The 17,830-nt window shown below is 34.7% G+C and overlaps 1 protein-coding gene across 1 annotated transcript in view; it reads right to left on the bottom strand.

Moving 5' to 3' along the window:
- Positions 1–17,830, bottom strand: part of FCHO2 (FCH and mu domain containing endocytic adaptor 2) — a 112,475-nt gene that overhangs the window by 48,776 nt on the left and 45,869 nt on the right. The window contains exons 9-11 of the mRNA XM_068535493.1: positions 6,305–6,349; positions 4,503–4,575; positions 1,379–1,403 (exon numbers count right to left, since the gene is read on the bottom strand). Of these exons, the coding sequence (XP_068391594.1) occupies positions 1,379–1,403; positions 4,503–4,575; positions 6,305–6,349 (143 nt within the window). The remainder of the gene's footprint in view (positions 1–1,378; positions 1,404–4,502; positions 4,576–6,304; positions 6,350–17,830) is intronic.

Below are 17,830 nucleotides of genomic sequence, written 5' to 3'. Positions count from 1 at the left end.
AACATCTTGCAAATACACTCTGCCCAACTATCTTTAGTGATTCAACTCCTTCTATGGTGTATTTTTTCTAATTCTGTAAGTTTTTCATTTCTATACAGTCAAATTTATCAATCATTTCTTATATGGTAGTAGAATTTCGTGTCCTCTTTAAAAGTCCTTTTCTAATTCCAGATAAGTACTGGCTGAAGTTCAAAATTGTTTAATATTGATCATTATAGAACAGTATCAATTAACTGAGAAAATTTAAAATATTTTATTTAAAGGAGTGCATATAAAACATGAAGTATTAAAATTTTTATTCAATGTTGCAATCAAATAAATGCTATAAATAATTCAGAAATAAAATGCATGATGAACACTAAAGTAAATGCCAAACACATCTGCTGACTTTTTCATTAATTAGTAAACCAAGGGTATCAAAACATGCAAGTGGTAAGGTAAATGTTACAACTCCAAAAACACTGATGATTTTAAGCCTAGAGCTCATCAGAAGTCTATTTCCTTATTTTCACTATAAATTTATTAATGAATAGTAATTTTCTTACTTTAAAGCTGAAATATGAAAAAAAATACTAGTTTTATCTTAATTAACATAAAACACAATGTTTTACAAAATACGTAGTTCTTTATTTTGGTACACCAATATGCTGTAAAAGACCGTAATGTTTTGGAGCCAAAAGAAACAATAGTCACACAAGCAAGAACAATAAAAGAGACAGCCTGACTCTACTACACTTACCAACATGATCAGTGTCTAATGACCAATCTGTAAAACGTTTCTGTCTACACATTACTTCCATCATTTGGTAAATCTACTCTCTCACTGTAACCACAGGGAGCTCCATTTGATGTCTTCTTTAATTATATATGAAGAAATATATTTAAACAAGAAATATAAACAAACTTTCTTTAAAACAAAACAAAATAAAAAGCACAGAAAAGTACTAACCATGGTTGTTGCTACTTTTTCTAAAATGACAGTCTCCTAAACAAACCTTAAACACATGAACAGTTATAGTAGTATTTTAATAGATCTAAGAATTCAATTAGTAAGAGCACATTTTAAAATAAAGTAGGCAGGTTTGAAATCTGACATATTTCCCAAGAAAAAGCAATATGCTATGGCTCCACTCCAACTTTAAGAGTAAAATGTCCACTTTTCAAAAGTAGTTAGAAATACCTTCTATTTAATAGGAAAGCATCTGGCAATGTAAAGCCAAAAATACATTTGTAAAATAATTTTAATAGTGAATTTCTAATAACATAACATGGTTAGTATTTTTCTTGGAAAGATCTGTAAACAAATTCAACCCAAATATGCTGGGTATTTCCTAATGAAAATAGCTAAATTGTTTATACCAAAGTAAAATCTACTTACAAGTGAATCTGCATCAGGGCATTCCCTATTAAAACAAACAAAATATCAGACATATTCAACTATTAGAACTATCTGGTAAGTATATTATATCGAAAGTGTCTGCCTTGGTATGTAAACATAACTTTCATTTAAACTCTATAAAAATATTTAGAGAAATCAAATCATGAATATTGAAATATACCAAATGATTTTAAAATTCAAACAAAGACATTCCCCTATACTGATACTGCAAGACAAAATAAAACAAACAGCTTATAAATATTTATAAAACTACTTTCAAAAATACTTCTTTTCCATGAATATACACGTGTCATGTCAAGGAAGCTGTCAGTCCTACAACGATTTCTAGTGGCTTTTAATCCTTCAGGTATAGAAAGTTAAAAAAAAATTTTAACGTATTTCCTTTGAGGTACTTTCCATAAGCTAGTATATATAGAAGTGAAACCACTTTTTTCCAAATATGTTAGGTGAGTAGCTAGACTCCCAGCTGGAACAGTTTCTAGTCTAATGTAATATGCAGTTGAGCACTGACATTTTATCATTTAACTGATAAGCAAATACAAATTTGGACATAATCTATTAAAAACTATTATTTTAAATGTAAAACTAAAACATAAAGAAGACCAAACTTCTCAACTAACCAAATAAAGCCCTAGATATATAAAATTAAAGGCATTGAAGCCATGAGGAATAAGCTTAGAAGAATATATATGTATACATTCTAAAACAAGTTCACAAACAAAAATTAGAGAGCATATTTAAAAGGCATTGGACTAGGTATACTCTTTGGCTTGAGACAGTTATTGCATATAGTTATCAGATTCTGCCACTTTAATAACAGTCTGAAAACACACATATTAGGTACACCTTAAGAGCCAAATGAACAAAATAAAAAATACTGAGTTAATATATAAGATAAACAGGTAATCTGTATCAATCCAAAGACTAAGCACAAACCAGGAAAATATATAAATTAAAGAACTTTGTTAAATATAGGATGGAATAGACTGAAAAGATGAAAAAAGAGGGAGATGACTATTCTTCCCTTAATTCAAATGGGAGCACCAGGGTAAATGCAAACCCCACGTGTCTTTATATCTACTTAAAATTGCAAATTTTGAAAAAGAGCTTCCTTATAAGGAATATTATATCAAAAAACCTATGCATACTCTGAGGAAATGATCCAGAAAAGCTACTGTAATAATATTCAATCCCTGTACAGAATCAAATCAATTAAGATGTTTGAACATTTCTTTCTTCTTTTTTTTAAAAGATAAAGTTTAAATATAAAAGTAAGTATAAGAGTTCCAAACCATTTATTCTCTGGCTTTAAGCCAGAACTCTCCAGTCTTTGTGGTAAAGCACTCATCTGTTTGCCTTCACAGTGCGCAGTATGAGACCTGCAGATGAAGCCCCAGGAAGACCAAGCTCTGAGCAGGACCCCTTGTCCACAATTGCTGGCATTTCAAAAACCTTCGGGCTATGAGAAGAAGCATGCCAAGAGCCTCTGGCATTTCAAGCAAAGTGAATTCTAACATTTTTCCTGCCAGGGAGTGTTGAAAGAAGGTAATAATGATGCAGTGATTTAGGCATCAGTTTTCTGACCTAGTATTCTTATTGGTTAAAATATTCCAATATCCAAGTGCCCTAATGATCATACTGGGAAATTACTGATCATGAAAAACTATTTTAAAAACGTGGAATATACAAAAATATTATAAGCTCCCTAAATGAACAGCTGTGAAAACCATCAATTATAAAAACACCTTAACTCTTTACAATGTAGCCACTAACAGATAAACTGGCTACATTTTAAAAATTTACTTACAAATCAATTGTTTAGACTTCAATTTCCAGTGTTATAAAAGAGATTAGGTTTCATTCCCTTAGCAAAATACCCCCTTCATAATGCTCAAAAAAGACATCTGCAGAAGAGACAGTAGCAATAGGCATAAATCACTTTGCAAACAGTCTTAATTTGTTACACCAAGTATCAATACAACTAGGGAGGAGGAAAGAAACAGACATTCAGAATGGCAGAAACTCCGAGAAACTCAGATGATAAGCGTATAACCAGGGAGGAGGCAAGACCACCCAAAGCACAAATTTTTGTTCTCTTACATTGAAAATATGAATGGCCATCAAAATATTAAACCTCATGGGAGTTCCGCTGATTATGCTAGAGAAGTAGGGACTTGAAACAAATTTTCAGTCAATGTTACTGGGTCAACAAATCACTCAAGACTTTTGATTAGTGTCTCTTCAGTCTAAATGGGTTGAATAATTAAGCAAAGAAAAGTTCCTTTATTTCCAATTTGTCTCCAGTTAATCAGAGTTCAATGATTCTCAACCCCAGGTGTATATTAAGAATCACACAGGCTGCTTAGAACAAAACAAAAACTATGCTGGGGCCTCCCGCCCCAAGAATCTGATTTAATTGGTCTGAAGCGGGGCCTGGCATAGGTATATTTAATTTCTCAGGTAGTTCTAATGTGTAGCCAAGGAAGAAAACTTGACTTAGCTAATACTAGTTTAATTTCTTATATGCTAATTATATTTCTTTGTATACCAATTTATTTTTTTAAAAAGGTAAATGACATTTATACTCCATCTTCCACCTAAAAATGATGAATTAGTATAAATGTTTAAAATATGTTAGGGCTTTTCTCTCCCCCATTTAACATTTTCCATTTATGTACACATATATCACTAAGTTCCTTTATGGTTAGAGTTGTCTTGAAAGATTTTGATCAAGTTGCTGACCATGGCGTTTTTCTTAGGTTATTAAGACTCAGAACAATTTTTAGTTCTCTCTGTACTTTTGTTTAATTTTTAAAAATATGCATGTATCATTTTATAAAATAAGAGTATCTTTAAAGTTTCAATTTCAAAATGCTAAAGCTTTCATCTTGAAATTTTAGAATAATAAGAAAAGTTAACACTTTTAACTAAAACTAGAGGAGCTGGCAAATGTTCTTAGAAAAGTTTGTATTTTTCACATCTTAGCCATATGTACTTTGGGTTATTTCCAAAAGAATTTTTTCTTTTCAAATTCATAACAATAGTCTTATTCTTAATTATTTATAACCATAGAAAGGATTTTGACAATATTTAATATACTTACACAGACTCTGCATCCTTTTCCTTTTTAATTATTCCTGGTAAACCGAAAGTCTTTCTTTTCCTTGGTTTTATACCTTAAAATAAATGTATATTGTTATAGAACATAACTGTTCCTGATAAATATATTAAACTTATGAATGCGTCTTGTATCTTGACACACAGTTTGCTCATAACTGTTGATACTAAATTTGGATTAAAGAAATGAAAGTATCAACTGCTAAACCCTAATATTTAAATCAGTCATAGTCTGTTTAAATTTTTCTTATGTTGATATAATATAGCCTTTTATTCACCAAAAGGTTATACATAGAACATTCACTTGATCAGTGAAATTCTCTCTTCCCCTAAATCACCTCAGGCAAAATAAGCATTTGCAGATATCTTAAGACTTCAAAGAAAGTACATTATTCACTATATTAGATTTTGTTATAAATGCAGGTCAAATCATGTTCCCGGTATAAAGGGTCACAAAATATAAATGTGTTGTTTTAAATGAAAAGTTGACAACAGATCCATTAACAGTATGACATGGGAAACTTATAATACGGCATTCTTTTGTCCATATGTTATCTCTAATACAAATAATGTTATAAATGGATCCAACCATAAATGAGGAACAAATACCATCTCTATTTTGCCAAATATGGCAGTTCTTCCTCTTCTTCTTGCATGACAAATTATTTTTTAAACGTCAATCAATCAATGACAAATTATTTTTTAAATGTCAGTCAATGCTATCAATCGTTAACAGAATTCAGCACTTAAAGCTTAGCTCCTTAACTCTTTGAGAACTAGAGTACACCTAAGCTAACTTCTCACCTTATACATGAGGAAACTCAGAGTATTATTTTTGTTTTTTTAACTCAGTGTTATACAACTAGTTAACACTACAGCCAGGATTATAATCCAGGTGTCTTAGAATAATGTACTTGCTTTCATGCAAAACTAACTCCCTGAACCATTTATTTTTATAGCATGTTATAATATTCTAAAAATAAATACATTTTTATTCTCACAGAGTAGGTATTATTTATTATAAACATTTTTAAAGAACTTTTAAAATTCTTTTAAACTTCTGAAGAACTTTTGAAGTTTAAGTACAGAGAACTTAAGTACTGCTTAGTCAAACAGCTGGTAACTATAAAAAGTCTAGGCCCCAGAGCTCGTTGACTGCTCAATTAATAACCTTACACACAACAGCAAACCAATTCTCCATATTCTCACAAAGGTCTTGGAAAAAAATAGAAGACTGCTTTCAAATTATTTCTAGCGGCTCACAAAGTGAGATTATAAAACATGACAAAAATTGCAGACATCTCTTGGGTTTCATACTATGAAAAACATCAATTTAAATAGAAAGGGTTGTGGATCCTTTCTCCAAGTCAAATCATCACCTATTTTGAATGACAGTAACATTAGCATTAATACATAACCTTATTAATTACTGAAATGTTACCCATTGCAGAATAAGCAGTATACATCAATATGTAGTGATGAGTTTCATATTTATGACATTAGAATGTTTAAAGATGGATATCAGTGGAGAAAACAATCTCAATGTATATCTGAAAACAAATACATGTTATATTTAATCTTTTAAAAAATCTACATTCTAACACACTAATATTCCTTTGGGCAAACCTACTGTTTATTAAGTAAACATTAATATCTGCAGGCCTTCAAACCACATTCACATTTTTTACATCACTCCATAGACATGCTAACACCAATGAATAGCAGCCCCTCTATTCAGTAAACAGAAGCTATTAGCTAGCTGCCACACATTACAACTAGTCAACTTACCTTCAACTGCACTAGCAGGGTCACATTCTTCAAATTCAATAAGGCCTAAAAAGAAAAAAACATGAACAAGTACTGGTTTAAAAAAAAAAAAAAGCTGGTAGAAAACAATCACATCAGATCCCATTACATCTTTTTAATTGTTCTGAAACGTGTTCCAGTGTTACCTGATAGTGTTAATTAAAATATCAGCAATAATTTAAATATCAAATAAGCCTAACACTGAAAAAAACTGAGACTAGCCTATAACATGACCACAATTTACTGACAACCCTTTATATATGATACCACAGAACTGGAGACACAGAGATCTAACATGTAGTTTCTGTTTTCAATAAATATCAGACTAAAAATTTATGTTCCACTAAATGGTCACTTTAGCCCTGCCTTATTAATGGTAACTGGTACAACCTGCTACATCAAGAAATTTTAAAATAGAGCCTGAAGTAAAGAGTGGATAATAGGGACTTCCCTGGTGGTGCAGTGGTTAAGAATCCACCTGCCAATGCAGGGGACACGGGTTTGAGCCCTGGTCTGGGAAGATCCCACATGCCACGGAGCAACTAAGGCCGTGCGCCACAACTACTGAGCCTGTGCTCTAGAGCCCGCGAGCCACAACTACTGAAGCCCGCATGCCTAGAGCCCGTGCTCCGCAGCAAGAGAAGCCACCACAATGACAAGCCCGTGCACGGCAACGAAGAGTAGCCCCCAATCGCCACAACTAGAGAAAATCCGTGCACAGCTACGAAGACCCAACGCAGCCAAAAATAATAAATAAATAAATAAATTTATTTAAAAAAAAATAAGAGTGGATAATAGAGGATTTCACTACTGGTCCTTCTGAGATGTTAAGCTTAACTATAACTATGTGCAAATTCATGATCAGAGTTCTCATTGATCATTCCATTATGAAAGAAAACCACTAATGAACAAGAAAAATTTCTCTATTAAGTAGGAGCATTGAAAATATTGGCTAAAACGTCCTGCTTCTTACCCCCAAATCAAAGATTTACTTCCTCAGTTCCAGTTTTTATTCAAAAAGAGTAGATTAACATTTAGTGATAAACAGAATAAAACAGTCATAAATGTGAGTTGATAAACAAGGTCTTAATTAACTGGCAATACCTCCCCTACTGGGGCATTCTTATGACATATATCATATGACTAAAAAAAAAAAAAAAAAAAAAAATACACTCACTACTTCCATCCAAAAAATTCTTAGAGTCAGAAAACAGCCCAATTAAAATTTCAAGGACTTCAAGTCCACTCTGTAAATCTGCAAGCTAAGAATTCATTAAATGAAAGGGTAATGAGCTTGTTCTTAGAATCCTTTAAAGGCCTACATTAACAGTTTACAAAGAGATGAGAACTGAAAGATCAATAAAGATAAAGAATTTTAGTAGTATGTGCATCTGAAACAGCAACTTTTTGCTTGGTGTAAGAATTACGAAGAATGAAAAATCTCTACCTAAGTTACCAACAGCTTATTATGTGTTATTAGTTTTATCACTTATTAATAAAGCTTGAGAGAATATAACCACCCATCAAAAAAATATATAGTATATATTAAGATCCTTGGATGTCATCACATATATGAAAATAGTAAAGGCATCCATTAACTCTATAAACATCAGTCCCTTCAAACAAAATTCTACATTTTTTCCTCACAAAACATCTTTCTTATACCAGATATCTTGATCACTTTTCTCTTTATCTTTTAAAAACATCCTCTTAAAATCCATTTGAAATAGAAAAATATCCAAAAAAAATAAGCTATTCAAAATGACGTTTTTGAAAGATGCCAAATCCTTTCAAATTGTAAAATATATATTAAAAAATTTTAACTGAGTTCCATCCACACATAAGCTTTTCTATTAAAAATAGAAACACCAACAGTTTCTAGAATAATAAAACTAAATATATACTCTTAAAAAAACCATTAAATCATGCATGAAAAAGATTTTGTTTTTCAAATGGCATACGCTTCACATGGCAAAGCTTTGCGTGCCTGGCTCAGTGCCAGCTGACAGCTCAGCTGGATATCAATGCACATTCTGACCCCCCTTGTAGCATGTCACTTCTGAACTGTTTCACAAGTAGAACGTTTATTCACCATCTCCCCCAAATGCAGTCCACTGCCCATCATTCTGCTATTTAATCATAAGACAAGTTACTTTTTTTGACAGTACCAAAGCCAGAGTGAGAGTCAGAAAGAATAGTTTGCTACAACTGGAATTTCAGCTGTTTTAGGCTCAATTAATTCTGTTGTCAAAATAAATAAGTGCTCTTAGTGCTTAGATTTTATGCTGGGCTGCAAGGGCAATTTAGTTTGTATAAAAGCAAATAAGACCATTTTGGCTCTGTCTCCTGATGCTCTTTTATACATTATCTAAAAATGCCATCATGAGTTCAATTAAAAGCAGAAGAAGTTAAAAGCAGACCTCAAGAGGGCAACGATCCAAAGCAAGACAATTCTTACATATGATGCTTTAATCATATGTAGGAATAAATTATTGCTAGCAAAAGAAAAAGAAAAAGTCAATAACCTAAACAATTCATCCAAACCTAATTTGGATCAAAACTTTTAAGGAATGTTACAGAAGGAAAGAATTTATTTAACAGTAATCTTTAATCACTACGTGTATTTCGTGGAATGAGGTAGAGTATTAAAAAATGTTAAATATTTAATTAATAGTTTCCATTGTTTTGGAATCAATTCCAAATCTCAGGTCATCAATTAAATCTGCAACTTTGTCTAGCTATAAACTGGCCTCAGAACTCAAATAAGAAGTCTGGGCTACCCAAATCAAGTATATTTCCGCATATACCCAACTAAAACCACAGAACACCAGTTCTAATTAAAAGCCAAAGTAAAACATACAAACATGGCCAGATCCCAAAGTCTAACAAAAAGTGATGATAATGGGGGAGGGGTGGGGGAGAGAGGAGGGAGAGGAAGGGACAAAGGGAAAGAGGGTTGGGGGAGGGTGACTCAAACAATGGGAGTCAGTAACATTTTCAAGCTTGCTCCTGGGCCTATGGAACACAACACAGGCACATTCCTAGGTACCTGGGATGATGAACCGGGCAAGCTAACATGAAAAAAACATCAAAGTCTAACTTGTGGTGGTGTGCAAAGGGCACGGAAGCTCAAGTCCTGGTTTTGCCGCTTGCTTTTTGGCTGATTACCTTGGACTAGTTACTTACCCTTCTGAACCTAGGTCTTATCATTTTTATGAATGATATGGGGGGGTGATAATAATACCTTTTGTTATATTTACTTTCTCTTTTTCCCTCTACACATACTCATCGTGTAGTTTTTTTTTTTTCACTTGTTAAATCATTTGAAAGTAAGTTGCAACATCAATGCTACTTCATTTCAGGAGTATTTATTTTAATAGCAGGCTTGTAACAATTTCCTCAATCCAGTGGTTCCAAATCCCAAGTCCTAGCTGAATCTTCTAGAGCAATGCTTCCTGTATCATTAACATTAATGATAACATTCATTAATAACATTAATGAAACACCAGGAGGGCTTGTTAAATCACAAATTGTTGGGCCCCACCTGCATGGTGTCCTATACAGAAGGTCTAGGTTGGTGCTCAGGAATTTGCATTTTAAACAAACTCCCAGGTGATGCGGATGGTCCTAGGATCACACTTTGAGAACTACAGTCCTAGGGATTCCCTGGGTCCACTGCCAGATATTCAGTAAGTCTAGACAGTGCTTCTCCAATTTTACCGCACATACAAACTGCCTAGGGGTCTCACTGAAGTGCAGCTTCTAATTCAGTAGGTCTGGGGTAGGGCTTGAGAGTCTACATTTATAACAAGCATCCAGTGATGTAATGCTACAGGTTCTCAACAATGGCTGCACGTTAGAATCAGATGAGTTTTAAAATATAGTGATACCAAGGACCCACCCTACACCAATGATATCAAAATTTCTGGGATAGTGCACTGGCTGTTCGTTTTTTAATTTTTATTATTTTTTTTATAAAGCATTTTTTAAATTTATTTATTTATTTATTTATTTATTTATTTATTTATTTTTGGCTGCGTTGGGTCTTCATTGCTGTGCGTGGGCTTTCTCTAGTTGCGGTGAGCGTGGGCTACTCTTCACTGCGATGCGCGGGCTTTCTCACTGCGGTGGCTTCGCTTGTTGCGGAGCACGGGCTCTAGGCACACGGGCTTCAGTAGTTGTGGCACATGGCCTCAGCAGTTGTGGCTTGCGGGCTCTAGAGCGCAGGCTCAGTAGTTGTGGCACACGGGCTGTTGCTCCGTGGCATGTGGGATCTTCCCAGACCAGGGCTCGAACCCGTGTCCCCTGCTTTGGCAGGCGGACTCTTAACCACTGCGCCACCAGGGAAGTCCCTGTTCATTTTTTTTTAAAAAAGAGAAATTAAGAGGAAAGGGAAAATATTTTCAACAAATGATTCTCACAGGTACCCAAGGCTTGAGAAGCAGTGATGAGGCAAACTTAGGAACCATGGTCTTAAATCAAAGGAATGGGTTTTTAACCATGGAATTTCAGTCACTGTAAAACCTTCTAAATTTTCATCTAGTTCTCCAAACACAGCATCTTGGCAGTGAAATATAATCTCCTCCTACATCCAAAATCTGACACTGCCTCCATACCCCCAGACTGAGTCATGTTTTCACTTTCTGTGATCCTGATGAAACCTTTAAGGCTTATACTCTGCTCACTATAATCTCTTTTCTCTGGGAACTTCCCCCTCTTCACAAGTGGTACAGAAGCCATGACCTAGTCAGAACTGACTGGAAAGAAGGTTACCCCAGTCCAAGATTACCTAGACCAGATTCTTTCTGGTCTAGAAAAGGGATAAAAACCTGGGTTAATTCTGAGCTGTGGCTACAATTAAGGAACAAGTGAAAATACCTAGAAATTACTAGGAGTTCACCTTACATCATGTACCTGGAGAAGCAAAGAAAGCTATTCTGCAAAGAAAAAAAATAAAGCAGTAAAATGCAGAGACTCAATAAAGGAAAAATGATACCTAGTGTTCCTACTGGTTTGGGTTTCCTTCTGCAGCCTGGCTATATTCCTGATTTTGAATCCTTGGGATACCTCAGTTTCTTTCCCATTAAACTTCCTTTTAAGTTCAGATTGATTTAACTTCTTTTACATACTGCAAAAAACTAAAACTCTGTCCTAATTCCTATGCATATGTAAAAACTGTAATCAGCTTACTTTTTTACTTCTATTTTTTTGTCTGTTTATACTTCAAATTAATGAACTAAGCTTTCCTTAAAGCCTGCTCAAAACAGTTTAATCTTTACTTCACAATTCAGGATTCTTATTATGATGATCAGTTACTGTGCTGTGATACGACTGCAGATGTAGTTAGTGCAGGATATCAGATTAAATGATTTCTGAATCCAAGAAGAACAGCAGAATCAACTTTTGAAAAAGGATTACACATTGTTATGAGCTACACAATTCTAATGTATTATGACATACCTGCTACTATACTACACAAGAAGTACATTCCCTAACAGTTAGGCAAAGGTCTTCTGTAAAAAGTCAAGATGGTAAATATTTTAGACATTGTGGGTCATAAAGTCTGTCACAACTAGTGACCTCTGCTGTTGTAGTGTGAAAGCAGTCACAGACAGTACATAAACAAGTGTGACTGTGTTCAAAAAAACTTTCATGGACACTGATATCTGAATTTTATAATTTTATGTATCACAAAATACTGTCCCGTCCCCCACCCCCCAGCCCCCTGCCAATCATTCTTTGCTGTAGGCCTCAAAAAAGAGGCAAAGCTAAATGTGGCTCAGTGGCCACAGTCTGCAGACTCCTGCTCTAAAAGATAATCACTATCAGGAGGCATATGCATCCCACAGGGCAGAGTTCTATGCCTCTGTCCTAGGTGGTTAGGACACAATAGGTGAAGGTGTACTCCTTCATAAGGTGAAGCTTCTCTGTGTTATTTTCTTTGGGAGTTCTCCTCTTTTACTCTCTTATTTGTGCTAATCTACATTATCCTCTTCACTAATCATCATCCATTCTTCTTTTCTCTTTCTCTGGTCATCCCCACTTGCTATCAAATAGAAAAACCAAGTAATCACAAAATATCTGGCGTGGTTTGTGGGTCTTTGGTCTTCTTGGCTATTTTAAATTTTGCTTTCTACAAAAGGGTTTCTACTTCTCTGAATTAAAAAAAAAAAAAAAAAAACTTTCATGGAGGGAGTGGAAGGAGGTTCCATTTATAGGTTTGGCATTACTCTTAATCCTTGAGGGGTCTGGAAAGATGATCACTAGTTGTTTTCTTTTTTTTTTTTAATCTATATACTTGCACCCTATACTTTATTTTTTTCTTTTATTTCCCATTTTTATTGAGATGTGTTTGACATAGAGCTCTGTATAAGTCTGTTATACCACATAATGACCTGACATACGTATACTGTGAAATGACTGCCCCAATAAATTTAGTTAACATTCATCTCCTCATACAGTTAATCCCCCCAATTGTTTCCCTTGTGGTGAGACCTTTTAGGGATTACTCCCTTAGCAACTTTCAGATACACCATGCTGCAGTGTTAGCCAGAGTCATCATCTTGTGCATTACATCCCCAAGACTTATTTATCTTATAACCAAAAGTTCGTACCTTTTGACCACCTTCATTCAGTTCCCCAGCCCCACACCCCCTGTCCCCCTGACACTGGTAACCACTGACCTGATCTCTTTTCACTGCTTTTGAATTTTATTTTTTTTATACAGCAGGTTCTTATTGGTTATCTATTTTATACATATTAGTGTATATATGCCAATCCCAATCTCCCAATTCATCCCACTGCCACCACCACCCCCATACTTTAAAATATTATACCTAATGTAGAAGCTACAATACTCCAAATATCTAAACTAATAAATTAATTTCACATTTAGCCAGTCTGACCACAAGAATCTCCTTTTTCCCTTTCTCTTTGTGGCTGGCTGTTTCAATATTTTATGTCTACCTTTCTGGGGCTTTTTCTGTTTGTATCTTTAAACACATTATAGTCCCTGGAAGTCCTCAAATGGAAGTTATAAACCTATATTATCATATAATGAAAATATAAATAAACTCTACAAAAAAATCTTTTATTTAAACATATTAGACAATGGCCTACCAACTTTTTCTTTAAGTTATCTATCCTTTTGTTTCTTATAAATGGAAACTTGCTTAACTTTTATGAAAAGTATACAGTGAAATTAGCAGAATGACTGTAAAACAGGAAATTTCAAAAATATGGATTTTAATCTCCTTTTACAACTAAAACATATGAGAATGGGTAGAAATACTAGAATAATGTCGTTAGAACATAACAAGACATTCAAAATTAGAAAACACCTGTTTATTCATGACTCTTTCAGACCACAGGTGCTTTGATACTCAAACCATACACTTAAAGTGACTCAAATTCCAGAAGGCAAGGCACTACAACACTGAAAAAGTAATGACAAAAACAGTCTGGAGGTTCCTCAAAAAATTAAAAATAGAACTACCATATGATCTAGCAATTCCACTTCTGCATATTTATCTGAAGAAAATTAAATCACCATCTCAAAAAAATATCTGTACTACCACGTTCAGTGTGGCATTATTTATAATAGCAAAGGCATGGAAACAACCTGTTTACTGACAGATGAATGGATAAAGAAAATATGGTGTGTGTATATCTATATATACATATATGTATGTGTGTGTATATATATACACACACACATACAAACAAAATATTCAGCCATAAAAAGGAAGGAAATCCTGCCGTTTGTGACAACACAGATGGACCTTGAGGGCATTATGTTAAGTGAAATAAGTCAGAGAAAGACAAATACTGTATGATCTCACTTACATGTGGAATCTAAAAAAAACCTGGACTTATAGATACAGAGAACAGATGGGGGGTGTCCCCCACTAGGCAAAACGGGTAAAGGTGGTCAAAACATACACACTTCCAGTTATAAGACAAAATAAGTCCTGCAGATGTAATGCACAGCATGGTGACTTTAGTTAACAATACTATATTATGTATTTGAAAGCCGCTAAAAGAGTACAGTCATCCCTCAGTATCCGAAGGCAACTGGTTCTAGGATCCCTGCAGATACTAAGTTTCGAAGATGCTCAAGTCCCTTACATGGCATAATACAGTCAGCCCTCCATATCCATGGCTGTGGAATCCTCGGACAGACAGGGCCAACTGTAGTCCTTAAATGTTCTTATCACAAGAAAAAAAAATTTTTAACTATGTGTGGGAATAGATGTTAACTAAACTTACTTTGGTAATCATTTTGCATTACATACATATATCAAATCATTATGTTGCATACCTTAAAGCTAATACAATGTTATACGTCACTTATATCTCAATAAAAAAAAGTAATGACAAAAATGACACTACATATAATTAGTATAAAATAGTCTCAATAAATAGGAAAAAAATTTAATGCTCTCAAAGTGTTTGATTTACATAGGAGAATTGGAGACAAAGTTAGAGGTTATATATCTCAACAGATAACTAACTAAAGAAATTTTTCAGTGCAAGAGAAATAGGTTAACTTCAGTTATACAAAGTTTTTAAAGAACTGGGCCTCTTGTTTTCTTTTTAAAATGTGTATCCTGTAGGCCTAAAACCAGTTTACAGAAGAACTCATCCACCAGAGGGAGCCCTTACAAAACAGGAGAAAAAAAATGTTAACAGTAAAATAGTATATACAACTCAAGGTTAGAATACTTCTTACAAAACAAAATCCACAATCACGTGTTATTTTTCTGAGAAACACAAAATTTCCATCACTGTAATAGACTCCCTCTAGTGACATAAATAGAACAAATATGTACGAAGGAGCTGTAACTCTTCACCCACAGCAAGTCAACTGGAGAAGTAATACTTATTCTTTCCATTCCACACCCACACCACTCCCTTTTTTCCCCCTAAATTAGTTCTAGATCACTTATTTTGAAAATCAGTCACCTATATACACAATGTCAACAGTCAGCCTGAAACAGTCACCTAATTCTGGGTTCAGTAATTCTAGGAAAGCCCATGTCACCATCAATCTTGGCTTCCCTCTTACCATTTAGTTACAGAAATTTTCTACATGCCATATATCTTGAGGCCATTAAATTTAAATTTATAAACTATAACCAATAGTAGCTAACTATTAATCAGGTATGTATTAATTTTTAGAAAATACCATTTATTAAGTACTCAATAAAAACCTCACAACCACCCCATGAGGTAGGTACTATTATTATCCTCACTTTATAGATGAGGGCACTGAGGGTTATAGGTCTCACTGGTAGTAAAGAATAGACCACAAACCACAGGGCTAAGTAGTGTGCTATACCACAGATAAGAGAGTAACTGAACTTTTTCTTGAGATAATTGTAGATTCACGTACAGTTCTAAAAAAAGAAAAAAAAAAAGAAATACAGCAAGATTCCTTGTATACTTTGCCCAGTTTCCTGCAATGATAACATTTTGCAAAACTACAATATAATGTCACAAACAGGATACTGATAATGATACAATCTATCAACCTTATTCAGTTCTGTCTCAGGCATTTTTAACCAGCCAATACACATTTCCTTTTATTCTACCAATACTTCTAAACGCTCTATATAAAGATTCTTCAATTGTTTTTACCTCTCTTAACTGGTTTTCACTTACAATTTAATCTTTACAATGAATTTTAGGGTTTCAAACTATTTTGTAGTTATGTATCTCAGCATCCTCATTCTCCTACATATGTAAACTTAGTTAGTTCTATTCTAATTTCTCCAAAGCATGGGCCTTGAGGTCAAGGATCCTGAAATTTAATCCCAGTATTCTGGCATGTACTTAGCTTTGGCAAGTAATTTAACCTCTCAATATTTCCATCATCTGTAAGATGGGAATAACAGTACCTACTTCAAAGAGTTCCTGAAGATCAAAGTTTGCCTGCAAAGCAGTTGACATAGTACATGGCACAAAGTAAGTACTCACTAAATTTAACCATAATTATTTACTATTCCTTCACCAAGACTTATCTAATAGCAAATCCATCCATTCCAACCTCTTCAACATCCTAACCTTACCTTATATGCCCATCTGTTCATTCATTCAACAAAAATGTACTGTTTACACATAATAAACAGATGAATCAAAAACAGAACTTTTCTTCATAAGAGCACAATTACTAAAATTTAAGGTAGACACCAACAATGCCAAAAAAAAGTACAAAGTTCTCTGTTTGATGGTGGAAGTAACACATGACCTGGCTTTTTAAGAGTTTATTCATTTGAAAAATGAGTGAGATATAGCATTTTCTAGAGTAGACATAAGGGCAACTAAGGTGCCAAGGGCAAAAGGGGGGTATGGATAGGAAACAGCAAGCAATTCAGGTTGGCTGCAATGGAGGGTGCCAGAAAAGAAAAATAGAAAGTAAGACTAAAGATTGGACAAGGGCAGGGGCTTCCCTGGTGGCGCAGTGGTTAAAAATCCGCCTGCCAATGCAGGAGACACGGGTTCGAGCCCTGGTCCGGGAAGATCCCACATGCCGTGGAGCAACTAAGCCTGTGCGCCACAACTACTAAGGCTGTGCTCTAGAGCCTTTGAGCGACAGCTACTAAAGCACGCGCGCCTAGAGCCCGTGCTCCGCAACAAGAGAAGCCACCGCAATGAGAAGCCCACGCACCGCAATCAAGAGTAGCCCCCGCTCGCCACAACTAGAGAAAGCCCTCGCGCAGCAATGAAGACCCAACTCAGCCAAAAATAAATAGATAAATAAATAAATAAATCTATTAAAAAAAAAAAAAAAAAGAATTGGGCAAGGGCAGATCCTGAAAAGCTTTGAATCTAAGTCCAGAATCTAAATTTCATTCTGTCTATAATGAAAAGTCAAAGAGTTATGAGAAATGCAGTTATGAGTTCATAATTATATACCCAAAACATTAATGTGCTACAACATGTAAAATAGACTAGAGAAATCTCTACTGTGCCAGTATTTAGAAACCTGCTGCTGTATTCAATGAGGTAGGTAAGAAGGAAGGTCTGAAGGGAAAAATACTAACAGAATTGAATCAATACAATTGGAAACTTAACGAAACGTGGGAAAAAGGAAGTGAAGATGATTTAGGTTTTCAAGCCTTAGCTGTGAACTGCACTGAAGAAAAATGGCTCCCAGACTTCTCTACAAATCACATATTCATTTTCCTGAATTCTAAACTATACTTTAACTTCTTTACTGGACTGAATAATTTTTACCTGTGGAGTGAAAACAAGTATCTTGCAAGAATATGGTAGAAGTAACTAATAGATAGATTCAAGAAATCTAGAAGGCTTGGGACTTCCCTGGTGGCACAGTGGTTGAGAATCCGCCTGCCAACACAGAGGACCTGGGTTCAATCCCTGGTCCGGGAAAATCCCACATGCCGTGGAGCAACTAAGCCTGTGCGCCACAACTACTGAGCCTGTGCACCACAACTACTGAAGCCTGCACACCCTAGAGCCTGCGCACCACCAACTACTGAGCCC

This window comes from Eschrichtius robustus, chromosome 2 (genome assembly GCF_028021215.1).
Source record: "Eschrichtius robustus isolate mEscRob2 chromosome 2, mEscRob2.pri, whole genome shotgun sequence".
Taxonomy (NCBI): domain Eukaryota; kingdom Metazoa; phylum Chordata; class Mammalia; order Artiodactyla; family Eschrichtiidae; genus Eschrichtius; species Eschrichtius robustus.
Note: the sequence above shows the minus strand (reverse complement) of the source record. Positions and strands in the feature narration are given on the sequence as shown.